Here is a 26,362-nt window from a genome sequence, read left to right on the forward strand (position 1 = left end):
AACATTGCCACGCGCTCTGTGGCATCCTGTTCAGCATCGCAATTAGTAGCATTCGCTGATTGTGTTCATTAAAAATATGGGATCGTCAGGGTTTATGGAAAAATCCTTGAAGAGGAAGTTAAAGAGCCGAGGAAATCGGAAACTTAAGCTTACGATGAAGACAGAGTCAAAAATGATTGGTAAGTTCAAGTAAAGGGTACGGATTTCAATTGTGCTCGTTTATTGTAAAATCTTATAATTTTCAGGGAATAGTACGGACGAAGCGGTGAAAGACAATTTCAAGGAGCAAGAGAATAATGTTTCGAAGGAAATAATGACTCCTGGTGGATCAAGTGAGTTGAATTTTATTTGGTCATATGCTTTATGTCCATGGCATTCATACATTGAATGTGTTCAAGGAGAGAGGAAGTCATTTAGTTGAAACTTCATTTAATTCTTGAACCGGGAAATCCCTTAGTATTGCCCTAGGTGCTTTCGATTCCACGACGACAGAAATTGTTACAAGAACAGAATGTCATTGCGCCGATTTTAAGACTCGGAAGGTAAACGTGTATTTCGACAAATTTGATGGAAATTAAAATCTTTGTAGTTGAAAATTGCTTCCGTTATTAATAATTACACTCCAATATATTTAGGGAGGAAGTGCATGTGTTAAATTACTTTTATAGTTTCACCGTACAAAAACGCATGCAGGATGTGGTTGGTTGTGCTTTTAGTTGTGCCACATCCTTTGCCATTCGGAGAATTTCGTGGTTTGGTGCATTTGAAATATACATTTAGTTTATTTTTTTCTGTGTGGTGTTAATCGTATTATATCCAGTTGGTGAGGAACCACTTAATTTATAAACTCGAAAAACCCACGAAATAAACTTTTGTCTAGTGACCAAAAATTACTTAAGTTAAGCTGGAAACCCAGCTTCACCCAGTCTTATCCAGGTTACCCTAGCATAAGTAACTATAACTGTGGGAGCTAACTGATATGTTGATTGGATGTACGTGGAATAGATCATTACAATCATACTAACCAGGTGTTATCAGTCTTATCTCTGGTTCCGTGAGCAAGTTTAGAATAATTCACGCAGTTTGTACTCCTAGTAGTTTTGTCAGTTAATGGATACATTGTGTAATTTGATTGTATTTATATGCGATTGGTATTCTAAGTGTATGGTAGTATTTTAAGCATAATGGTTTTCAATGATCGCTGAAACAAAAATATTCCAGAAAACCCCAAGAAAAAAAATGGATACATTTTAATCTCGCTTGTATTGAAAGAAATGAAAATTTTGATTTTCATCAAAACTAATAGGGCAAAAAGCCTATATATATCTTGAAATTGTCACCACGCCTTGTGATTAATCACTTTGATTGACTTAATCAAATAATCCCTCCATTTTTGAGTATTTGGAATCAGAAGTTTGCGCACCCACTCCACAGTCCTGCCCGTATCATCAACTGTAACTTAAAAATTGTATGTGAGTGTACTGTTGATAATAAGAGTATTTTTTCATTTGGTAGGTGTGTTCATACTTTGCAGTCATTAAAGAGTGTACAGGTCATCATTACATTGCAGTAATGAGATTATTAATTAAGAGGAATATAGAACACTACCAGGAAGTGTTTGCCTGTTTCGTAGATTTTGAAAAAGCGTTTGATAGAGTGAATTGGGAAAAACTAATGAGTATATTGCAGAAAATAGGAATAGATTGGAGGAAAAGGAGGCTAATTCGCAACCTGTACATGTCTCAGACTGCTCAGGTGCGGGTGGGGAACGGAGAGCCCGGATGGGCAGTGTTAGGAAGAGGCGTAAGGCAGGGATGCCCATTATCACCCTTGCCGTTCAACCTTTATGCAGAGGAAACGATTGAAGAGGCATGGGAAGAACTGGAGTTAGGAATGAAAGTGGGCGGGAAATTCGTAAAATCATTTAGGCTTGCTGATGACCAAGCTTTAGTTTGTCTGTCAGCCAAGGGGTTGCAAGCATTGCTGAGTGAATTTAAAATTCAGCGCAACAGGTATGGGATGAGAATCAATATTAATAAAACAAAGGTTATGTGATTTTTCAGGAAGAGAAAGGCTAAGCTTAACATTAAAATAGGAGGGCAAAAACTACTGCAGGTGGAACAGTTTACATATTTCGGAAATATTTTGGACCAAAATGGTCAAAGTAGTAGGGGCAGAAGGGAAAATGTTAGGCAAAGGAAGGGAAGGAATAGGATAGGGATGTTGGGTGGAATGAAGGGAGGTAATGCATGGAGTTGTTGTAGAATAGGATGTTGGGGTAGAGTCTGTTAAGAGAGAGAAGGGAATTTTCGCTGTACCATTTGGTAGCTTGTTTCCATCCAAAACCTGCCTTAGCCGGTAGATTAATAATCTGCAAATTTTTTGTGGCATCATAGTCATGGTTACCTCTCTGAATCTAAAATAAGTGAGAAGGAAACTCATAATTGGAAAAATATAGAGGTAACCCTATTGAAATGTTTCCCATGGCATGTTAACTTATTTCCTATTACTTAAAAGGGAAAAGGATGACCTCTGCACAGTGGATTGTAAAGGAAGAGAACACAAATGAGAAGGATAATGCAGCTGGAACAACTCCAGAAATTACCAAAGTTCATGTTCATAGCCTTGATGAAACTGAGGAAGAACCCAGAGATAGTGAAATGACCAACTGTAAGTATTTTTACTTAGTCATTTAATATTTCTTTTCAAGCTATATTTTGATGATACGAATTATTTGTAAATTCACAATATCCTGTTACCATAGTGCCTGGTTCTTCTGTTGGTTTGAGTGTTTTGAGTCAGTCCTCATTTACTGCTCTGGAAGGAAAAGTGTGTGAAAACACCTTGAAAGCTATTGGAGACATGGGTTTCACTACAATGACTGAAATTCAGGCTCAGTCAATACCACCGCTGTTAGAAGGACGAGACCTAGTTGGCCAAGCAAAAACTGGATCTGGGAAGACATTAGCATTTTTAATTCCTGCCATTGAACTAATTAACAAGCTGAGATTCATGCCTAGAAATGGTGAGTAGAGACTGGATTTGACCTTAATTTTGCTGGCACAACTAAGCTGGTTGGGACCTGTTTTTTTATTACAAAAAGATTCATCACGGAGGGGCTTTGGATTTTAGAATTTAGAATAATTAAATGTTTTCTGGACTTAATAAATTCTAGGTGCAGGGTGTATAATTATATCTCCAACGAGGGAACTGTCGATGCAAACGTATGGCGTCTTAAAGGAGCTGATGAAGCATCATCACCACACCTATGGTCTTCTTATGGGTGGGGCCAATAGGAAAGCCGAAGCAGACAAGTTGGCGAAAGGTGAATTAAGTGGTATCTGGCTTCAATTGGTGGAAGCTGCATTGCAATGTATCTATAAGAAGAATATGCATGATTTGCATAAAAAGTATCAGGAAAATTTAGGAAAAAATAATTTCATAAATTGCTACAATGCCTGAAAATTCTACAAATTGAATCCCTTGAGCATTGACCTTTTTTTGCCAGTGACTCTTCCATGACTCAAAGGCTCCATGGTTGGCGGAAGGTCCTTAAGGGTACGAGCGTGCAAGCTTGTTTAATGGCATTTTAGGGTCCCATTGTGGTGGCCTTTGAGGGAGGATTTCACTTCTGGGAATAGGAGATGGTCTGTCCCCTAGCGCCAAATGTGGACTGTGAGGTGGTTGGGGAATAGTCGTGATGCCGTTGCGGGTCTTTGCAAGCAGAAACTCGACTCTGCTCTCTTGGTTGCCCTTCAAGACCTTCGGGGGGATGAGTTAAGCGCAGGTCTTTCACGCTGCTATATTTTCAGCGATAATTATGTGCTGTGTCATCTTATCAATACCACTGCGATCAGGCGCACACAAAACTGGCAGTCTGAAGTCAGCGCTTAATGTGCACATCAGATAAAAATTGTTACCGATACTTTTTATACAAACCTTGTTCTTTTCCACAGTATTTTAATGTTATTTCCTCTCCCTTGTCTAGTACCCTCCGCCCAATGAACCAGGAAGACACAAATGTCTGTCCTCCCTTGCCTCCCGCATAACCAACCATTTCCCCGCGTTGCATTGGCTCCCCCCTGGCCCCTGATATCTCTTTCCTCGTTTAAATGAATATACTTTGTAACTTCCACACAATTTTTAATTCGTACTACCGGTTTCAACGCAACGGCGTCATCATCAGGTACCTGATGATGACGCCGTTGCGTTGAAACCGGTAGTACGAATAAAAAATTGTGTGGAAGTTACAAAGTATATTCATTTAAACGAACATGAACCTCCACAAAGTTGAGCCCGAGACCATAGAATTCATCTCTTCCCTCATTGTTCTACCTCCTGCAGCGTCCAGTATGCAGCCCAAAAATATGGAATTATGAATAATTGTGTACCCAAGTTATGCTATCTGCCACGACTCAACAAGTGTCATTTAACTACCCTAGCCTAATCCTTGAGCATCAGCCTAAACCTCAATTAACCTTCTTCATATCCAAATCAAATCCCACTCCTGCCCACTGCATGCCTCCTCCTTTGCGCCCACCCTGTGTGCCAGTCTCCTCTCCTACCCTCACCCCTCCCATCCCCCCCGCTTTCATCATTGCCAATGGAAGACTACTCTTATTATCAATTCATTCTTCTTCTGTTGATGATGCACAAAGGGGATTTATTTATTTGGAGTTAAGGTATTTATACTCGTAGGTTTTTCTTCTTGTAAATAAAGGGACTAATCTACTTTTGTATGTAACTTTCATTTGATTGTTCATTGAACATCATTTGAAATTTTCAGTGAAAGTCTTTGTTGAAATGATGATTAGTGGGGGTAAATCATGGTAGCATTACCTATTTGTGTAAGAAATTTTGAACTTTTTATTAATTTTTGTATTTTTCATCTTCCACCACGCCTGATATATTAAAGGCCTTTAGGCTATCAAACAGTGTGTATTCCATCATATCATTCATTAAATATTTATCAGTAATGACTTAACTGACTCAGTTTTATAATTCCAAGGGCCTTATTTAATTGCATGCTTGATAAATGGTGTAGGAGTGTGCAATTTAGAAATATTAGTGTTTTTGTTGGATAAAGAATGCCAAATTTGTTTGTTCCAATTCACTAACTCTTGTTCATATTTAATTTTTAGGTGTAAACATCATAGTTGCAACCCCTGGTCGCCTCTTAGATCATTTACAGAACACCCCTGAGTTCTTGTACAAGAACCTACAGTGCCTGGTGATTGATGAGGCTGATCGTATTTTGGACATAGGATTTGAAGAAGAATTGAAGCAGATAGTGAATTTGTTGCCTAGTAAGTAAACTTGAAAATAATGAGGAATAAATGTGAAAGAGATCACGATGGAATTCTCCTCTTGCTTCTCTTCATGCGCACAGCAAACTACTAAATGTTTAGAGTGATTTTACGGTTTCTGCTGAAGTTTTGTTTCATTTCCTGGCCCATAAGTAGCACTGTCACCTTTTCTTCTATCGTGGAATGAAACCTCACCGAGGATGGATTCGAAATAATCAGTACATTTATGATACATTCGCAATTCATTTTTACGAGAAACCTTTTGAGAGACATTTTTTTTACCGAATCTTCCAATTTTTTTGAAAATGCAGCACAGCGTGATCATTGCATAAATTTTTAGCACGCTCAGTCAGTCGAAGGGTGATGCTTCTCAATATGCGATGCAACAGAGAAATATAGTATTCATCTCTTCCTCTATTGCGGAATGAACCAACCTGGAATATGAGTTTGATTTGTAAAAAAAATTAATTTAAATAATTAGTTTATGATTTATGAGACAAAGCTGATTCTTTTTTACTAAAAACTGTCGAGATACATTTCTTTTTGCCGATTCTTCAAAATGTTGCGAAACTGTGACACAGCATTGACATCACATAAATTTGGAGTGCGCACAGTAACTGCCGTATTTGGGTGATGCTGCTTAATGTATGGTGCAACAGTTTCCCTTGCTCTCAGCGTTTCTTGTATTGTGCTAGATGATTGTAGCTATGCTGTTGCCTCCTCCTGCCCTGACAAACTCTCCTCCATAACTTCTTCCTTGAAACCCAGTTCAAATCCGTAAGCTCTTTGATAGCCAGCTCCTGGCTGTGCCCCTCCACCAGGTCATCCATATTATTGTTATCCACCTCCAGTCCTAGAAACTTGGCCAAAGACAAATTCTTGTGGACTACAGTCCATATATCTGCTGTCTCAAATCCCTTGAAGTCAATTTCATCAATCGCTCTCTGGCCAAAGCTTCTTCCATGCGGAAGTTAGAGTTCTCTTGGTAATCCCTTCCCAATGCCTCTTAGATCAGCTAAAGGCAGTCAACAATGTTGGAAGATATTTCCAAAACTCTCAGATTGAGATTGGTCCTTTCAGTCACCTCGTAAAAATGCTTGGAAAGTGCTTGTTTAGTGAAGAGCTTCTTGAAGTTAGAAATAACCTGCTGGTCCATAGTGGAGTGGTGTTGGGAGGAAGAAACTGGACCTTGATGACTTTAAATCCCTCGAGGAGGTCAACTTGTAGGCTGGGAGAATGAGCAGGGCCATTGTCCATGACAAGCCAGACGTGGATTGGCAGAGTCATTTCAAGCAAATACTTTTTCATCAAAGGACCTAGCACTTCATTGATCCAGTTAGTGAAAAGGTCACGTGTCACTCAAGTCTAGTTTTTGGACCTACACATCACATTTGGACCTGCTCTTCTGGACTCTGCACTTCTTGATGGCTTGTGGAGTTTCTGGATGGTAAACAAGTATGGGTACAATTTTCAAATCCTCATTTGCATTTGCACAAAATAACAGCATGATACAGTCTTTCATTGGCTTGTGGTTGGACAATGCATTCTCCTCTGCTGTCATATAGGTTCACTTTGGCATCTTTTTCCAGGAGAGATCTGTCACGTCACAGTTGAAAATGGCAGTTTACCCTCAGAAACTATGAGCATCTTGAAGTAACTGATGAAGTTCTCTGCTGCCTTTGAGTCGAAGCTCGCCGCTTTTGCCTTCTCACAAATCATGTTCTCATCAATAGCATCCCCTTGCAATTGTTTTTCCTTTATCCATAGGAGAAGCAACCTTTCAACATAGTTCAGAATATGTAACCATGGCTTAGTTATTCTTGTCACTCCCTTGGAAGCATCTATCCCCTTAATTTTTTCCTCATTCTTGAGGATAGTGCAACTTGCGTAAGTCGACTGATTGTGTGTGTGTGATAGATCAGCTCAGCTGACACCTTCTCTTCACTTTTGACTGATCTCATTTTTGCGGTTTTTTTAATTCTTTTTTGACCGTCTTTTTGCTGCTTTTTCTTTGGAGACATTTTTAAAACTATTTACAAAATATTGTTGAACTGTGCATGAAAAGTTTCAAAAAAACACGCCTGAACCCAAATTTGGACAAATGTGCGATCACTACGATGCTAGTGGGACTAGTGCTAAAAACAAACGACAGCCGGCTCAGTCTGTCTGGGAATCCCGCTCTCTTCGTCACTCGTTACGTGCAATGTCGCTCGCTAAGCAAGTTATTCTTGGGCACAATATTTATGCTTGTTTTGCGAATCACTCGCTATCTGAAATGTTCGTTTAGTGAGGTTCCACTGTATTGTATTAATTGTTATTTAAGTTAACTTTACAGTAATAGATGTTTTTTATGTGCATAGTTATTATAACAAAAAATTATTGCAATAAACATTATTATTGCTACTCAATTTATTATTTCAATGAGGTATCCAAATTTAATTACTAATATTTTGCAGCTTTTAATGCCAATTCCCCATCCCTTCTGCCATTTGTGATTTTGTATTTCTGATGTTATTTACTCTTATCAGACCTTTTAGTTAACCACAATTTAGGCACCCTAATTACATATTCGTTTGATTAGATGAAGGGGTCCTCATGATGTTACCTTTTTTTCTGCTGCTAATTCAGTATGCAATTAATTTTTCAGAGAAAAGGCAAACAATGCTCTTCAGTGCTACATCAACAAAAAAAACTCAGGCTCTCACCGGATTAGCTCTGAAAAAAGAGCCAGTGTTTGTTGGGGTTGATGACCATGGAAAGGAAGCCACTGTGGAAGGCCTGGAACAGGGTAATGTCACCAGTTGCTCTCAGGGCACCAAGAAGATTATTTTCTCTATCTGCATGGCTTTACAGCAATTTTTAATCTAATTTAATGCTTAAATCTCTCCTGGAAACATAGGATGGCATCCACAGGACACATCACATCAATGCATACCATGCGATGGTGTGGGACAAGAAGTTTATTATTACCCCTAGTATTTCTGTTGTGGATTGAGCTGATGAAGAGGAAATTTTTGTATAGATATTTAGGTGTGTGGTTTGAAAGTATTCCGTAGAAAATTGAAAGAATATGTAAATGCCTGCGGCCTTCTAGCTTTAACCAGGATATTCTATTAAATGAGTCGGAAATATGATCGTACTTCCTAAGATCACATATGAACCGCACACAGGAATTATGGGTCCTCTGGAGTTTGGTTTTCAGTTCGCCTGAAAGGTCTTGGTATACTACATCACAGTAATCAAAGTGGGGTATGAGAAGAGAGGACACAAGAAGCATCTTTAAGGAGGGGGGAGCAATGTGCTTTAACCTTTTCAGTGAATGCAGGGATGAGTTAATTTTTCTGCAGATAGCAATTGCATGATCAGTCCAAGATAATGCTTCATTTATGGTTAAGCCTAAATTATTTACTGTCCTTAGGTATGGTATGATAGATCCTTGCAATTTTAGTGGTGGTAGTTTATCAATACTTATTTTAGAATGTATTTTATGGAATTAATTATGATGGACTGACTTTTGATTGGGTTTATTTTCAATAAATTTTTTATTCCCCATAGTGACAAAGCAGCTAGATCTGCATTAATTTCGTTTATAATTGTAGGTAGGTCTTGAAGGCGGGAATGGTGATATATTTGTAAATCATCGGCATAAAGGTGATGATTGCAATTTAAAATGCATTTACTAATATCGTTTATATACAGGGAAAAAAGCAAAGGTCCAAGAATGGACCCTTTTGGAACACCCCTGTGTATTTGAAGCCCGTTAGAGGATGAATTAGGTGTAGTGACACTTTGGAATCGGTTACTTAGGTATGAGCGAATCCACAGTAAAGACGAGGAAGAAAAATTCAGGTTTTGAAGTTTTGCTAAGAGAATATCTTTGTCAATAGAGTCGAAGGCTTTGGTAAAGTCTAGGAGAGTCATTATTGTCACCTCTTTGCGATCCATGGATAGTCGGATGTCATCTGTTATTTTAAGGAGAGCGGTAGCTGTGCTGTGAGAGGACCGAAAGCCAGATTGTAGAGGATCAAGTAAGTTATTTTCATTCAGAAACTTTGAAATTTGTTCGTGAATGAGTCTCTCGAATGCTTTTGATAAAGGAGGCAAGATGCTGATTGGTCTGTATTCAGCAATGTTAGTGGGTGTGGATTTTTTGGGGATGGGACGGACGAGGGCACGTTTACAGAGTAAGGGATATGTTCCAGTTAGAATAGACCAATTAAAGATATGAGTTAAAACAGGAAGCACAATGGGAAGTAACTTTTGTATGAGAATAGCTGAAATTCCGTCAGCTCCATCTGAGGAGGACTTGATTTTTTTGAGGGCCCGGAGGACTTCCATTTGTGTGACGGGAGAAATTTTGAATGAGCTTCCAGCAGAAACTGGAGTTGGTTCAAGTTTATACAAACTGTATAAGTATTCATTTTTTGTATTAAAGTCGATATCCGTCGGTGGGGTTGTGAATAAACGGTTTAGGTCGTCTGGAGAAATGTCAGCTGGAGGTTGAGAATATGAAGCCTTTGTTTGCGTTGTATAGGTCAAGCCATACTGCTAAGGATTTGAAGGATGGTGATGCATTGAATAATTGAAGGTGAGTTGCCAAGGCGGTGGGGAAGTGAGGGATAGGTAAGGCCGTGGGGGGGATGTTGGAAGAAAGGGTGCGAAACATCTTGCACCAAGAGTTGGGGATGGGAAAGCTCTGCGCAAGGTGGGTGCCACATTTGCTTAATGCTCTTGAAAAGCAAATGTTGGAAATGATTTTCACAGCAATGTTTGGACCGATTCGATAGAGATTTGACCGTTGGCCCTGCACACCAGAAACAAAACAGAAGTCGAAACTGTGCATGGAAGTAGGTGGTTCAGCACCAAAGAAAGTGAAGTCGATTGCATCTGCCGGAGAGGTCGTGGCAAGAAGTGTTTTGGGATGCGAAAGGGATCCTGTTAATTTATTACCTTAAAGGAGGTAGAATGGTTACAGGCAAATATTACTCCAAACTTCTTGACCAGCTGGATACCCAAATTTGCGAAAAATGGCCTGGCTCGGGGAAGAAAGAAATCATCTTCCACCAGGCAAACTGCACCAGGCCACGCACCTGCTCAATGAAGAAGTTGTGAGGGCCGTAGGTGGGTATTTTCACAGAATTCCAGACCCACTTCCAGGAAGGAATACTAATTTTGGAGGAACACTGGACCAAGTGTGTTGAAGTATAGGGAGATTACGCATGAAAAAAATTCAGTTCTTAACTGAAAATCAGTCTTTCATTGTCAGGCCGAGAACCTTTCACTTTACCCTTGTTAATCACCAATTTTCCTGGTTTAGTGGTAATAGTAGTTGTCATTTTGCAAATAAAGCTGTCTTCAATATTAAAAGCCAATCTTTCGTAGAATACCACGTTGAAGTGGATGACACAGTTGGAAGGCAGAGTTTTTAAGTGTCTGATATTGAACCTTATGAGGTGAATTATGCAGAATCCACGTAATGTTATGCTGAAATTTAAAAATCTTGAGCCCATGCAGAGATGTAATCCAATAGCATATAATAATAAGCACTAATCTACCGGCTTAGTGTAGGTTTTTGGGGACCATGGCGCTACAAACTTCTGCACTCCTAGGCCCCAACTAATACGACACAAAATATTCTTAACCTGTGCTACAAATTACCGTAACTCATTAAGCTCTGCATGCTTTCTATTTCTATATGGTGTTAATTGGATATTTTGGAGTTGCATTTGTGTGTGAAATAGTTGTCTTTCATTGAAATACCATTGCTTATCATTCTTGGCATTGACCCTTTGAATGCCAACCAAATCCCTAGAAACTCTGTGAAGTTTGATGGAAAGTTTTTGCTGATTTTGTGGATATTGCAGTAGTGGAGGACAGTTAGTTGATCAAACAAAAAGTTACATGTTCTCAAAATCAAGGAAAGCTCTATTACATGTGTTTCATCTTTGGCATGCTTTATTTGGTGACTGTATGTATCATTTGAGAATAAAATTGAACACAATAGGTTAATTGTAATGGAGATTCAGAGAGAAGGGAGCAAGCATTGTTCTCCCTGGCACTTAAAGGGTTAACACTCACGGAAAGGTGAAGAAGTATGGAATTGCAACAATTTCAGAGTGTAAAAATCATTCGCCTTGACTGGGATTCGAACCCAGATCCCTCAATATCCGGTCGAGTGCTTTAGCCACTTAAGCTACCGAGACTACGAATGCCTGTGACATTGTATGTACGGTATTTTGTCACAACATCTAGTTCCTTTAAAAGCCCCAAAATTTCAGAGTTTAAGAGGACGCCTCGGTAGCTTAGGTGGCTGAAGCACTCGACCGGATATTGAGGGATCTGGGTTCGAATCCCAGTCAAAGCAAATAATTTTTACACTCTGAAATTGTTGCATTGGAACCAAATGAATTTTTATCCCCGAGGACAGGTCCGAGTATTTCTGGCAAGAAGTCCGGATGTTGATGGTTTTTGTCAAATATGACTATTGTTTTCGATAACCTGAAATGGAAAAATTACCATATTTTGAATGAATTGCTTTATTTCCTCAATTATCTGAGGTAATTTTTCATGTGTCTTTCTTTTTGCGAGTTTTTCATTCTTTCATTAAGTCTACATCTTGAAAGAAGGACATTCTCCATTTCAATGATTTTTACACTCTGAAATTGTTGAATTGAAATGCGCATTAGCGGATGACTCCGTTAAAAGTTACTGTTGCGGCATCTCCCGCAGTTTCTTTGGAAGTATGGAATTCTATGAAAGCGATTTCTTTGGAGGAAAGAGTAAGATTATTTAAATTGTGGTTGATGAGTATCATTGACTGATTGACTCTTCTTCCAGGTTATGTTGTCTGTCCATCCGGAAAGAGATTTCTTCTCCTTTTCACATTCCTGAAGAAGAATCAGAAAAAGAAAGTAATGGTGTTTTTCAGCTCTTGCATGTCTGTGAAATACCACCATGAACTCTTGAATTATATTGATCTACCTGTCTTGAGTATTCACGTAAGTTTATTAATATCACTTTTGGGCGATGCTTTTTGGGGTTATCCTTTGTGTTTGCCATTAGCTCTAATGTATTTCTGCAGATTTTCATCCTGTAATTGTGTGGGCCTAGTTGAGAGAGATGGTTGACTGTAGAGGCTTTGTAGAGATCCAGCAGAGGCTGGGGCACTCCTCTTTGGACCTCTCTGGCCCAATATTGTCATCATAAGACCGAGGAATGATGAAACGGCATTTTGACATAAGTTCAATGGGAAGGTACCTCTAGGAAGACACAAGGTCCAAAGATATTGGTGAAATAAAGAGGAATGCATAATGAGGAAGCCATCGAGGCGCAAGGAAACTGTTAAAAGTTAACTTTTGAAGTAATTTTTAACTGTCATTGCATGGACGCTTATGCCTTATACATTCTACGCTATAAAATGTATGTTATTGAAAGATTAGAGACAGCCATAGAAATTGAAACCTAACAGGAAACGTTAAGAAGAGAGTAATGATTGCAATACTGGAAAAAGTGAAGACTAAAAGATGTGAGGAACGCTCATTCTCATTGCCACGTCCATTCTAAATATGAATGTGAATAAATGGCCAAAGGGAGAGTAGATTCTGAGTGGTAGAGTAGTTTGAGGAGTGGAGTAGATTATTGAAGATGATGAATCACAAAAGCAATGTGGATGTAGAAGAATCACAAAAATGAGAGAGTTTATGCATGTGAGAGAGTCAGATGGAAAAAATAGTAATGTCGTTAAGCCCTCAAATGTAGGATTGGTGGGCTTGGACAATGCAGAGGCCAACAAAAGGTTCAAAATGCTGGAAACACTAGATTGCAATGATGGAAGGATAATCTTTCTGCCACAAGAGAGCCAAATCATTTTGATATGAGTGCAAGATGAAAGAAAAATAAAATGGAGAATAAGTGAAGGCGTGAAAAAGTAATGCAGCCTCATATCAATGTAATTCAACATTTACTTGGCGGGGGAACTTGAAAAGGAAAGGAATGAAAGTGATTGGGAAAATGATAAATAATGTTAGCAGTAGTTTGAGGGGAGTCAACTGACAGCCGAGGTCATTTGCACTCTTGGGAAAGGATGAAAGGTGGGGAGAAATCTGGCATCGGCATTAGCTTACGCTTAACGAAAGGCCCAAAGAGGTCCGCAGTTTGAAGTCCCATCCAATGAATGGTGTATTCACTCAAAGTGCTCTCCACAAAGCACCTCTGGTAGGGATCAGGATACCCCTGAAAAAATCTGCCATCTCCAGGATTCGAGCCGGGGTGTGAACACCTCTGGGGGGGAAGCCAGTGCATTAGCCACCCCACCGTCCCAATTCCCCAAGATGAATAATCCATTTTGTACGGAGAGTTGTGGTTACAGTCGAAAATCAAGAAGACGAGCCATCCTGGAACGGAATGAGCCAAGTGTAATGTCAGGAAAACTAATATCCTAAATATGATCCTAAGTTGAAAGCACGAGGTCATACTTAACATACCTCTGTGGGGAGGAAGTGCACGGCAACATCCGTGAACTGGAAGAGTTTGGGAAGGAAAGGGTCAGAATATTCAGCTCATTGCCATTTCTTTTGAGATGTCGATGAGAAGGCATTTGTCCTTGTCAGGGCATCAATCGTCTCACAAGCTGCGCAGTGAGTCCGAAGAAGAACAGGGTTTGCCTTAATCCGCAAGTGGATTCGTGACAAAAGAAGGCGCTTGGATTGCAATGGAAGTACTGCTGAAGCTCCATCTCCACCTTGGGACCACACACTCGCCCATGGACTGGCAATACAGCTTGTTAGACGGAAGCCATGGGAGAGTTACTATGCCACAAAGACAAGGAAAGGCAAAAAAAGAAGTTCAGCAAGCTACGATCAAACAGAAGAGCAGTGCGACCACTGGGTCTGAAAAGATTTGTTCCCAGCCTTTCCAACAGAGGCCTTGATACCCTAGGACCATACCGTACTGAGACATCACCGGCAGAATTGAACCAGCTGTCCGTGTACTTCCCATTGACCTAGCAGAGAAAGTGAGGGTTGAAGTTGCTGTGGTCCTAAAAAGGGCTCTCCCACCAAAACCTTACTCAAGCAGGGAAGAGAGTTTTGCCCTTGACACTCTCTGGGACAAGAAGGCGGTCATGGTGCTGCCGGCAGGTAAGGTGTATGCCCCTGTTCTAATGAACACGGAGGACTATCATCAAAAATTAAAAGACGTCCTTCAGGACCGAGCTTACTGGAAGCTTATCTGTGACCTCATGGATGCCATTACCAGAAGGACCATTGCACTGGGCAAGAAATCAGGTCATTTGGAGGAGGCCGCCAGGAGCCTACATCCACCAGCGCCAGTTTTTCAATGGAATCCTTTGAAGACAAAGCATTGGCCATGGCACCCTTAAAACCAAAATGCTTTTTCCATTATGTTGACAACACATTCATTGTCTGGCCACAAGGACGAGAAAACCTTCCGCAGTTTCTGGAGCATATGAACAGCCAGCACGAAAGCATCAAGTTCAGTATGGAGACTGAAAAGGATGGCAAAATACCTTTCCTAGACTTATTGGTCTACTGGAAGATGGATGGCACACTTGGAGACAGCATCTAATGTAAGCCTACCAACACCGACCTCTACCTAAATGACTGCAGCCATCATAATCACTTGCAAGAAAGAGCTGTTTTGTCTACCCTTCTTCACCCAGCCAGGACCGTAGCCGACCCCGAGAACCTTCCCAAGAAGATCCGATACCTGAAATAGACTTTCCGCCAAAATGGTTATGGTGAAGGGGAAATCACTTAGGCCCTAAAAAGGGCCTTTAGTTCCTGAGTTGCCGCCCAGGAAGAGAAGCAGCCTGAACCCATGGCAAGAGCTGGAATACCCTACATCTCTACCATTTCCAGAAAAATCTCCAGGATCCTTATGAAACAGGGAATGGAAATCTTCCTCAGGCCCAGCAGTAAAATCAAAGATCTACTCGTATAGGGCAAAGACCCTTGAAGCTTTGTGACTCTGGGTGTCTACCAGATGCCCGGTGAATATTGACAGATGTACGTGGGAGAAACCGGAATGATTGCAACCAGGATCAAGGAACAACGCAGACACATGTGGGAACGTGTGTCTGTGTTTCCACTTGTGGAAACCTGCGCCAAGGAAGATCAAGGCTACTAGAAAAAGGCAGGAATCCACCGACCAATTGGAGGGCATGCCTTTCTATATATAAACTGGCCATTACACAGTCTTGACATCAGCTCTGAGGATGGAAAACGACTCTCTCTGAAGCGTTGGTGTCATTGATGGAGGAACAGACCGGATGGAAGACCAGAGTAGCTTTCCACTGAAATCCTACGGATGCATTAGAGAGGAACTGCACTCCGATTTGGTGAGGGGCAGAGATAAATTAGAAGCAGTGGAACAAGTTTCAAATGACTAAATTGTTAAGATGATTATGACAGTGATGAGGCAACTGCCATGTTCGGGGAAGGTATGCTTACGAGGAGGAAGCAATATGTGATAGCATTGAGTATGACAATGTATGGATGTGAGAGTTGGATTATGGAGATGAGATGAACAGCGATGTCAGGAATAAGGAAGAATAGAAAAGGAAATATTGGGGAAAGAAAAGAGTGGCATGCTAGTATTATGTCTAGAGGTACTTGGCTACTGCCTGGAGGCCTGGGATCAGATTCTGGGTCATGCCTCCGCGTCACTCAAGCTGTGTCGTTTTCCGGTCAGCCAGATATTCGTATTGGGAAACTACAGGTGGCCAATGAGAAAGGAACTGACTTCCCATAATATCCTGTTAATGTCTGAGTTTAAATGCTGTATATCCAAAATTATAATCCTTGTCACGTGTGTCAGTTTGTATTGACGGATGAAACTTTTAATCACTTAGTTAGAGTGGACCACCAGTGGTTACTAGTTTAACATGAATCTTTAAGAAGTAGTTAATGGTATTTCTGAATTATCTTTAGCTCCATTAAACATGTCCTGTTAAATCTTTTCTTCCCAGGGAAAGCAGAAGCAAACGAAAAGAACTGCAACATTTTTTCAATTTTGCAATGCTGAGACGGGGATTTTGCTGTGCACGGATGTGGCAGCTCGTGGACTTGATATTCCTGATGTGGATTGGATTGTGCAGTTTGACCCTCCTGATGACCCAAAGGTATTAATTATTCTTTCATTTGTTGTGTGCAGGGTAATGAATGAATGTCACCCATTTCCTTTCTCGCAAAATCTTGCTTATGATTGGAAAAAACTGGTTCCTGTGTGGGAATCTGTGCGGTGGGTCTCAAGTTTCAAGTGAGAAGTCATTATTTTCTGAAGCTCTCTCTCTTCATGGGCAGGGGAGTGCACCATGGGAATCGAAAATCACAAATGGTCTCCACACACATGGCAGCAATCTGGTTGTAGTCTCAACAGAGCTTTGTGAAGGGCATGGGAACTTGTTTCACACAACTTTTGTTGTTTAAATGATGATAAGCTCCATTTTCCCATCTCATTAATTCCAAAGATTCCCAATCCTGCCTTTGCCTTCCCTCTGACAGCCTGGAAACAACAGATTTGGGGCCTCAACTTCTTTTTGTCTTCCTGATATGTTGGCTTAGCAAATGCCACTGGCTCACAGTTCACTACAGAATTCTCATTCACTACTCTACAAGTCTGTCTATGAGTGATATGTGTCCGAGATGGTTGGTTTAGAGATGGCCTGTAACTCTGACGGGCTAGACAAAATTGAAAGTAGGTCTGGCAAGTTAAGATGCTGATCCTGTTCTTAATAAATATATGTACATACATGGGTGGTCTGAAAAGTTTCCAACTCAGAAAATTTGGTATATATATATATCTATGGGTCGCGGTAGACCAGGGGTAGAGCATTGGACTGCTGACCGGAGGGGCCCGGGTTCGATTCCCGGGCGAGGCCATCTGGGCACCTGCAGCTCCACCCAAGCTGAAGTGAATTTTCGGGCTGGCTTGGATATACTATACAGCATTGATCTATGCTAGTCTCAAGCACTCAAACGCACGTAGTAAAATTAGAATAATACAAAAAAAAATTAATTTTTTTTAATACTAAAAAAGTGAAAATTAATCACGCATTCTCTAGCTTGGATGTACTATGCAGCAGTGATCCTTGCTAGTCGCATACACTCTCACTCTATCAGGGCTTACGAGAGGTTTCCCTCTGCGTCAGGGGCCCACCAATCACACGTATTGAAATAAAATTAAGAAATATAATAAACGAAAAATGATCACGCACTCTCTAGCTTAATACTTCAAATTTTAATGTGATGCTGTGAATTAGGTAGAGTAATAAACAATGAATATTCAATGAGAATGAATAGTAATTCTTTTTAAATGCACTTTTCAGGAATACATTCACCGAGTGGGTCGAACAGCTCGTGGAGAAGGAGGTCAAGGGAATGCCCTGTTGATTCTACGACCAGAAGAACTTGGATTCCTCCGCTATCTGAAGCAAGCTCGTATTCCACTCAATGAGTTCGAGTTTTCATGGAATAAAATTGCTGATATTCAACTACAGGTAAATTTTTCTTTCTTATTATGGAAATTTGTTTTATTTTTGATTTCACGGAATATGTTATATTGTTAAAACAAAATAAGCATTTGTATGTTTAGCTCTTCGGTTATATAAAAAGTTTGGGCCAAAATAACTAACCAACTTGGGCCTTGAATGTTCAAAAAAATTTGAAACCAAAGATAATCTTTGTTTACTCAATTTTTGAAACTTATGTAAAAATAATGGAACAATGTGCTTATGCAAAAATCATATCAGAGCATTGACAGAGATAAATGATGGTTATGAAAAACTTTCTATATCATGCCTTGTTTTCAATAAGATAGCAGTTCCTTAAATCAAGGTTTGTAAATAGAAATATTCTAATCTACACCAAAAGGATTGAAAAACCAGACCTTAGATTTTCAATGGTGTAACCTGTTCAACGTTTTCAAATGATAAAATACAATGCAAGTTTCCGGGCATTACACATTTTCAATTCATAGGGTATAATTTTCCTTGAAAGACAATGTATTTCATTGCATTAAAAATGCCTATTTCATAACAATTTTTTATCAGTCCATGAAAAAAATTCTGACTTTAGTTAGTCATTGGTCACCCTGATAATTAAAAAAATGGTCCACTTAAAATTACTATATATTTAGTTGCACTCATCAGTGTAGTAAGTAGGAGTAAGCACATGTTTTAATTCTTTTATAAAAACCACAGTTAACTAATTGAAGGAGACAACATAAAGCAAAAATATCAAGTTGGTTGATTGATTAGCTTCTAGGCTGTTCCAGAAAAGTGAATTAATTGCTCAGGAATTATGTTAGGAATTGAAGAAGATGGTGTGAGGCTTGAATTACTGGAAGGTAATGATTTCTGGCCACAATTAGAAGCGCTGGTTTGGGAGACTAAGCTGCAGCCCGCAGTTGATGGTACTTGAGGGTTGCGCTTCCTCCAGTCAACGACTGAAGTGAAGGAGGAGGTCCTTCTGTAACCAAAGTGGTCAGGAAACATGTCAAATATGAAGCTCTGTTGCTTGTTGGATTAAGAATTTCAGTGCAATATCTCTTTATTTGTTAATTCAGTGGAAGTGTTTTTGATTGGAAGGAAAATATATTTTAACTCCTAAAAGGATTACTCCAGTTAGGCTCAGCGAAAACATTTTCTAGAATTTTGTAATATAATTATTCATCATCATTGTGTATCAATAACTTATTGCCAATCACCTTGAAGTTAATGAAAACTAATGTCTAAAGTTTGTATGTAGCATGTCCTAATTATGGATTCTCATGGAAATATTAAGTATCTGACCTTTTCCCAACTTGTCGGGTAATATTGGGCATTTTCTGCAAAAACAAATGTGTGCTGTATTGTTTAAATGTTTACTCAAAGGCATTTGTTAATGGGCTGGAGCATGCTATGCATGGATATTTGTAATGTATGATGGAAAAACTCATTCTATCATAAAAACCCGTTGAAAATGTCCTAACTTACTGTTAAGGTACAGTATGCAGGTTTTTTTTATTAAAATCTCTCTCAAAGAAAATTGTGTCTGGTATGACTGAAGGTTTCTCTGTTCTGTCCACCCATCCCAAAGGCAGCCAGTAGTCTGATCAGTCCTGATACACTGATAAATCCTGCTGCTGGTTTATATTCTAATCGCCAGCCATTGGAGTAGTTCTTGGTTCTTCATGGATGTTTCCTATTGGTGGAAGCTCTATTGATAACAACATAGTGCGCATGTGAATTTTAAAATATTCACGACTGGGAAATGTTGCCATGGGTATCATCTCATGATGAGTCCTGGGACAGTTCAAGTAATTGCAGCTTCATTTCTCTTTGCATCCAATGTGATTGATGTACTTAAAAGTGTTATTATTTTATTTTCAGTTGGAGAAGCTCATATCCAAGAATTACTTCTTACACATGTCAGCCAAAGAGGCTTATAAGGCATATGTGCGTGCCTATGACTCACACCACCTGAAGCAAATATTTGATGTTGAAACCCTTGATTTAGCTCAAGTGGCTCTCTCATTTGGTTTTCAAGTTCCACCTGCTGTTGATCTCAGTATCCTTTATTATTGCCGCTACACTAACTAGTTGATAAGAGAAATATTTGTTGTTAAGTGTGATCTGTTGTAAAAAAATGTTCCACCATGACCAGAAATAACCTGGATGTTCGATTTTTCAGCAGAGTGCTTTTGTCTGTTGAGCTGCCGAGATGTCCTCTCTTGCTGTTGAGTTCAATGTATAATGGGTTCAAATGCTGGTCCGGATGAAATATTTTTTCCTTGAAAATTCATCTATCTTTGCACACTCAATTCCTGACTGAGCTCCTCGAATTCAAATTTTCAGTTGGTTCATTCACAAGTTGATAAGATAGAGGCATTTAAGGTGGTCAGTGAGGAAGACTAAATCATGAAATATATATTTGGAAAAAATCTTTGGGTGTACAGGAAGATCTGATGGGAAAGGAACCCATTAACCAAATTAGGTGTTCAGCTTCGGAATTTCCATAAGTGTCTGTGAACTCCTTGGATTGTGTTGCGTTGTCTGACGAGATAAAGTATATTCTTTAATCTTGTTTCTGCAGTCCAATCCCAAACTAAGTTATGGACACCTCATTTTCACCGTTAGAGTTTTTCTTGTGGAATGGAAATTTTCCTAAAAAAATTGTACGAGGGTGGTTCAATAAGTACCCGTGTTTGAGGACAAAGGGCTGTGTGCTGCCATCTATCAAACGACGGTGAAACAAATTTCTGACTGATTTAAAGGTTAGTTTGGATTTGGCAGCCATTCGAGTGTACGACGTGTTTCGTGATTTTCGCTAAGATGGAAAAAAAAGCAGTATCAGTTGGTAATTCGCTTGCAAAGTTGGATGTTGTTTATGGGGACACTTCGTCATCTATGACCACAGTTAGATATTGGTTCAACGAATTTAAACGTGGGCGAACATCTGTTTTTGATGAGGAGCGACCAGGACGCCCGGCAGACGTGGTTACCGAGGAAATCATTCAAAAAGTCCACGCCATGATTCTCGGTGATCGACGAATGAAAGTGAGCGAAGTAGGAGAGGCCGTGGGTGTGTTGACTGGAATGGCAATTAATATTTTACATGACAAGTTGGCGATGAAAAAATTGTCGGCCCGATGGGTGCCGCGATTGCTCACAGTGGAAAACAAGCTGAACCAGCTGTCAGCTTCAAAGCGATGTTTGCAGCAATTTAAGTGAGATCCGAAGGTGTTTTTGCATCGAGTTATCACTGTTGACGAAACCTGGATTCATAATTACACACCAGAAACTAAGCAACAATCAAAACAATGGATTTCTCCCGATGAATCTGCTCCAAAGAAGGCGAAGATGGCCCGATCGGCCGGAAAGGCCATGGCGATGGTTTTTTGGGATGCAAATGGCGTCATCCTCATGGATTTTTTAGAAAAAGGAAGAACAATCACTGGGAAATGCTACAGTGGACCGCTTTGACAAAAAATTGAAGGAGACACGGCCGCATTTGGTGAAAAAGAAGGTGCTGTTTTACCATGATAACACACCAGCACATTCATCCGGAGTTTTCGCCGTCAAACTGCATGAACTACGCTATGAATTGCTGCCGCACTCCCCGTATTCACCCGATCTGGCTCCCGGCGACTTGTTCTTATTCCCTAACATGAAGAAATGGCTCGTGGGAAAAAAATTTAGCTCAAACGAGGAAGTTATCACCGAGACAGAGGCGTATTTTGGAGAGTTCGACAAATCCTATTTTTGGAGGGGTTGAAGAAATGGCCGGAACGTTGGGAGATGCGTATCTTTCTAAAAGAGGACTATGTTGAAAAAAAATAATGTTTTTGAAGAAATGGTTTCTTCATTTCTAACACGGGTACTTATTGAACCGACCTCGTACATACTGGGAATGAAAATGTTGGTAATCATGCTTGTAGTTAGCCTGCTGCTCATTAGAATTTTGCATGTTTAGGAATGATTACAAAGGGTTTAGAAATTATTCTGTGATGTTTAAGAATACAGCTTTTTAATTTTTTTTAAGATCGCCCCTAATCGGTTTGTACCCTTTGAACCCTGCCACTCTTCAACCACTCCTGTATTTGCTTCTCACCCGATTTTCACTTTTCCAAACACTGATAATTTTCAGCTTTTCTTCAAATGGTAGATATTTTGTGGCATTTAGTTTCATTAAACATGTGGGAAAAAATCCCCGGCTGTGGTGTTCATGGATGAGCAGTGATCATGAGATTCACTCAACAAACTAGCGGCAAATGAGTGCTGGAAATGAAATAAGAAATTTTGTGTCATTCAGTCACGACAAAATCCGAGCAATGCTGAATGAAAGTCGTGTGAAAAACAAACTACTGTCAAAGCCCATATTTGTGTCATCGGAATTTACGTTTTACCTCAATTTACAATGGTTTAGTCACATCCCATGCAATCTAATTTTTCAAAATATGTGAATCCTGTATTTCATTATTTCATTTGCAGTTTTCCCACTATTTGCATTGATATGTGCTAGAGATAAAAAAATTCACATTCTAAAACAGTTCCTTGTGTAAATCAGTCTTAAAAAACTTCTTTTCGTACAAGTGTACTTGAAAAAACAAGAAAGAGAAGTAATGTGAGCAGTTTTAGGGATTAATTGGAATTTGGCACTAGTGGTGGAAATGTGATCAACTTGAACTCATAATCTCCGTCTGTCATGCAAAGTCTTATGAAATCAAATAAATGCATGGTCCAACTAGGAGTTAGCTTTGTAATTTATGCATTCTAAGTACACCTGAGGGCGTTTATTTATGTTGCAGGTAAGTTGAAAATATCTGGGATGAAAGTGACTTTGGCCCAACCATTGTGAAGCATGAAAAATGCAGGAACTGGTGAATGGCGAGTGGGGGACCATTTGTCCCGCCTCAATGCCTCAGTGGGAACGCAATGATGTGATGTGGTAATAGTAGTGATGGGCCCCTGAATGATAACAAGGATTGAAACTTGCTTATTCAAGTTAAAGCTGCCCTCAATCAAAAATAGTTTTATTTTCTGCAAAACATTTTGCAGATCTTAGTTCATTTCCGGTGTGAAAGCATTCCACCAAGCAATATCATATGCTCTTATATTCAATTGTTTCAGGCTTCACCTCGTGGAAGTATTTAATATCCATACTAAAAAGAAAGACTCGTACTTTTCTGCAGATTTTATTATACAGTATTTTATTGTACCGTATAATAAAATCTGTGGAAAAGTTAGTCTTTCTTTTTAGTATGGATATCATATGCTCTATTCATGGAAAGTAAATCGGTCAATCAAATAACCGTCTGCTGATGCAGAGGGGGGGGGGTATTAGTTATTATTTAGTACAAGGATATGGTGCAACTCTTTGACTCTTGACGTTGGGGAAATCCACGAACGGATGTAGACGTTTGAAAGTAGGGAGGAGTATAAAAAAAGACACTGGTTTGTGGGAATGGATGGGTGGATTTTGTCTTATAATTCCACTTAACAAAAGTTCATGGGTAAGGAAAGTAATTCTGTTGGCATATTAGACATCCATGTAAGGCAGAGTACAGGCTGTAGTGGATGAATGCGAAGAAAATCCTGTAATGCATGCTGAGTGAGCACTCCATTAAATTTAAGTTGATCACCCTGGCTAAGTTAATTTTAGATAGATAAGAGTTAGCTTTTTGTAATTTTTTCTGCAATGCTAATGGTAAAGAGAGTGCTCGCTAAATTTATATTGTAAATGAGTATTCATTAGTGGTTATTTTTGGTGTATTTCAATAGCAATGGCTTCCCTTATTTGTGGATGCTAACTTATTAACTTATGACTCAGTAGAATATGATTATTTTGTTTTGTGATTTCCCCTTCAATTGGCACAAATAGCGATGCATATATTTTAATTTAAGTATTAATTTTACTTGAAAGTGGTGTCAGAGGGAGAATATGTATTCAGTGAAATCAAAACACTGTCGATAGCGCATTGTTCTCAAATTCATCAGGAGACCAAAGAATGAATAACTGTGGGCCTAATGACCCTCGTATTGGTTGATCGCAGATTCGAATGTAGCATGCAGGGCTATTTTCATGTGCGTTACATCATCTGCTACATATTCGTTTTAAGGGAATGGTAATGTTGTTGAGCACCGAGTGTTAAACGAGGCACATGGTCAATTTGTATGGTTGCCTTAACTCTCTCCCCTCAGAAGTGAACAGCAGCAAGGGGTCTCGGCCACGGAAGAGGGGCGGTGGCGGATATGCTCACATCAATCAGAGTTCCGACTCTGTGAAAAAGGCAAAGATCTTTAGGCAACCTGGGAAGCGGCTCAATGTTAATAGGAACATGAGATAAAATGTGCCTGCCTTATCCTCTTGCCAACCCATTCTCGGGAGCGAGTGGCAGTGCATTGTGGGTGCAGTAGCTGTGTTTAATCTTCCTTTGATGAAGATGTCTATTATTAAGTGAGAAAAGGCCCATGGGAGAAGGTGAAAAACTAAATTATCAGACAAAGCCTGGATAATACCTGCCTGTGTAGAATTATTTTTCCATCCATTGACATCAGTTCAATTTCAGTTTATTCAGTGTTTGATCAAACGTTCAGACATGCATGCCCTTGGCATGGAGATCAATGGACTGGGAGTGCAGGAAAATGTGGGCTCCAATCCGTGTGATGTTGTTCCTCAGACATGGGGTGGAGTGAGAGCAATGTCTTGCTCATGTGACCCTGAGGCTGGAAGATTCCAAAAGCAGTGAAAGAAGAGGGGTAGTCGGATATTTTGGAAATTGTTTAAATGTAACATTTACTCAAGAGATAAAACTGTTAATAAAAGAATTGATGATTTTTTTAATAATATGCATTTATTGTTTTAAACTGTGTGAATGCATGTTGCTAACAGGTCTCATTGATTGTATTCAAATCAAATAATTTTGTTATCAACCTTTTGATTGCATAGTCCGTGATGGAAGTAGGAAACTTCATTAGAGTGGACTACCACACTGTCAAACTCTGTGGGGTGTTGGCAGGCTATGCACCCCTATAATTGTCTATCTGGCTAATGAAGCAGTGCCCAAGTAAATTAAAGTGACAATAACCCATTGCATAAATGAATGAGTTGCTGTCAGCCGAGGGTTACTAGCCAGGTCCACCCTGGTAGGTGAAGTCAAAACAATTTAAATTGCAATTTCAAATCAGATTACATATGTTCTGTATTGCCTCTAAAAGAGAATAAATTTTACATAACATGTTTAATCAAAATGAAATCATGCCTGTTAATGTGAAATTGGCATTGTTGCTTGTCAAAATCTAATGAGCTAATAAGGACTTAGTACCATGGACATAATTTCATTTGAAGGATTCTCTCTTTAAATGACCCAATTAATGAACTTAATTTTCCTGCAAATCAATGGTCAATCTATTATACGCAAGGTTCATTTAGTTACCCTAAAGAATGGATTTTAAAATGTCCCATTTGAAATAAAATTGACAACTGATAAGATCCTCAAAATATATTTTTGTTACTTTTAAAATGATCAATGGTATGAAATAAATTATTCCTCTATTGTTAAGGTATTTGTTTTAATATTAGAATAATTTTCAAAATAAGCTTAAAGAACAAGAGCAAAATATTTTTGGACGGTGCTAAAAATCGACCTCTTATTCTGCCATGTTTGGTGGACTGATTAAAAAGCATATTGGTGTCAAATCCAGCACCACAGCTGGCGAAACCCGGATTGAAGACAGCATTTTTGATGACACAATCTGCTGATGGTTTTGATCATATTTTGAGGAATTGACTCATCTCTCTTTAACTGCTTGTCATTGCTACTATCAATAAGTTACGCATATAGGGCAAGAAAGTCATTACATTAAATGGCAAATGCAAAGGTTCCTGCTGAGTTAGCAAAGACGAATTGTTTGCCTTTTTTCTGATTGTTTCACACTACACGCATCGTAATGATCACCAGCACCAAGTGTACCGCATGGAAGACAATTCCAACTGCACTTCTACACTAGTGGTTATTGCGATGCTAATTTGTTTCATCAAAGAAGTACCATGTTTGAAGCTTTGCTAAACATCGCACAACGAATATCGTCTTATTCATATTGCATCTGAGCAATGGAAGATGGGATGCAATATAGCCCTTGGTAATATGGTTGTGGCATAGGCCCTTATATCATAATACGATGTGCATCTTAAACGATAACATAGCATGGAAAATTTAAGTGAAAACCGCGGAGAATGCTGAATCCTAATTGTATGATTCTGATTGATCAAGTCTTCTTCCAAATGAGTTAGCTGTGTACTGGAATGTAATAACCACAATGGAGCATATTTTTGTGCAAGATTGGAAGAAATTCGGAATTTGTCGAAATTCATTTAGCAATTGTTTGAAATGGAGAGCAGATGACAGCGTTATTTTCCCTTTTCCTCACTCAGAAGTATTTTTTACCTTTACTACATCATGACTCAATGGGCGCACTGCTGGGGCTGTACACCTTTGCAGCCGCCTCACTGACGAACAGATGTACGGTGGATTTCCTTTCGTTTGGCTCCCACCCG

The 26,362-nt window shown here is 39.4% G+C and overlaps 1 protein-coding gene across 2 annotated transcripts; it reads left to right on the top strand.

The window, feature by feature from the left end:
• Nucleotides 1–25,104, top strand: pit (probable ATP-dependent RNA helicase pitchoune). 2 transcript variants are annotated; one of them, XM_071586211.1, is made up of 12 exons: nt 1–179; nt 246–332; nt 2,518–2,670; nt 2,765–3,025; nt 3,176–3,325; nt 5,142–5,306; nt 7,954–8,094; nt 12,144–12,304; nt 16,294–16,446; nt 17,653–17,823; nt 19,696–19,873; nt 24,007–25,102. In XM_071586211.1, exons 1-12 carry the CDS (start codon nt 77–79, stop codon nt 24,150–24,152), a joined length of 1,869 nt encoding a protein of 622 aa, XP_071442312.1. In that variant the 5' UTR covers nt 1–76; the 3' UTR covers nt 24,153–25,102. The 2 variants fall into 2 exon arrangements, with proteins under 2 accessions (XP_071442312.1, XP_071442313.1); XM_071586212.1 differs by lacking the exon at nt 3,176–3,325 and having other exon boundaries at nt 24,007–25,104.
• Nucleotides 25,105–26,362: the final 1,258 nt, after the last annotated feature.

This window comes from Hetaerina americana, unplaced genomic scaffold (genome assembly GCF_022747635.1).
Source record: "Hetaerina americana unplaced genomic scaffold, ioHetAmer1.1.p SCAF_21, whole genome shotgun sequence".
Lineage (NCBI taxonomy): Eukaryota > Metazoa > Arthropoda > Insecta > Odonata > Calopterygidae > Hetaerina > Hetaerina americana.

Excerpts from the sequence above, each read along its gene's own strand:
- pit (XM_071586211.1), top strand. The coding sequence starts at position 77 with ATGGGATCGTCAGGGTTTATGGAAAAATCCTTGAAGAGGAAGTTAAAG. Across the intron at positions 3,026-3,175 it reads GAGATTCATGCCTAGAAATG|GTGCAGGGTGTATAATTATA; the intron begins GTGAGTAGAGAC and ends AATAAATTCTAG. Across the intron at positions 12,305-16,293 it reads TACCTGTCTTGAGTATTCAC|GGAAAGCAGAAGCAAACGAA; the intron begins GTAAGTTTATTA and ends TTTTCTTCCCAG.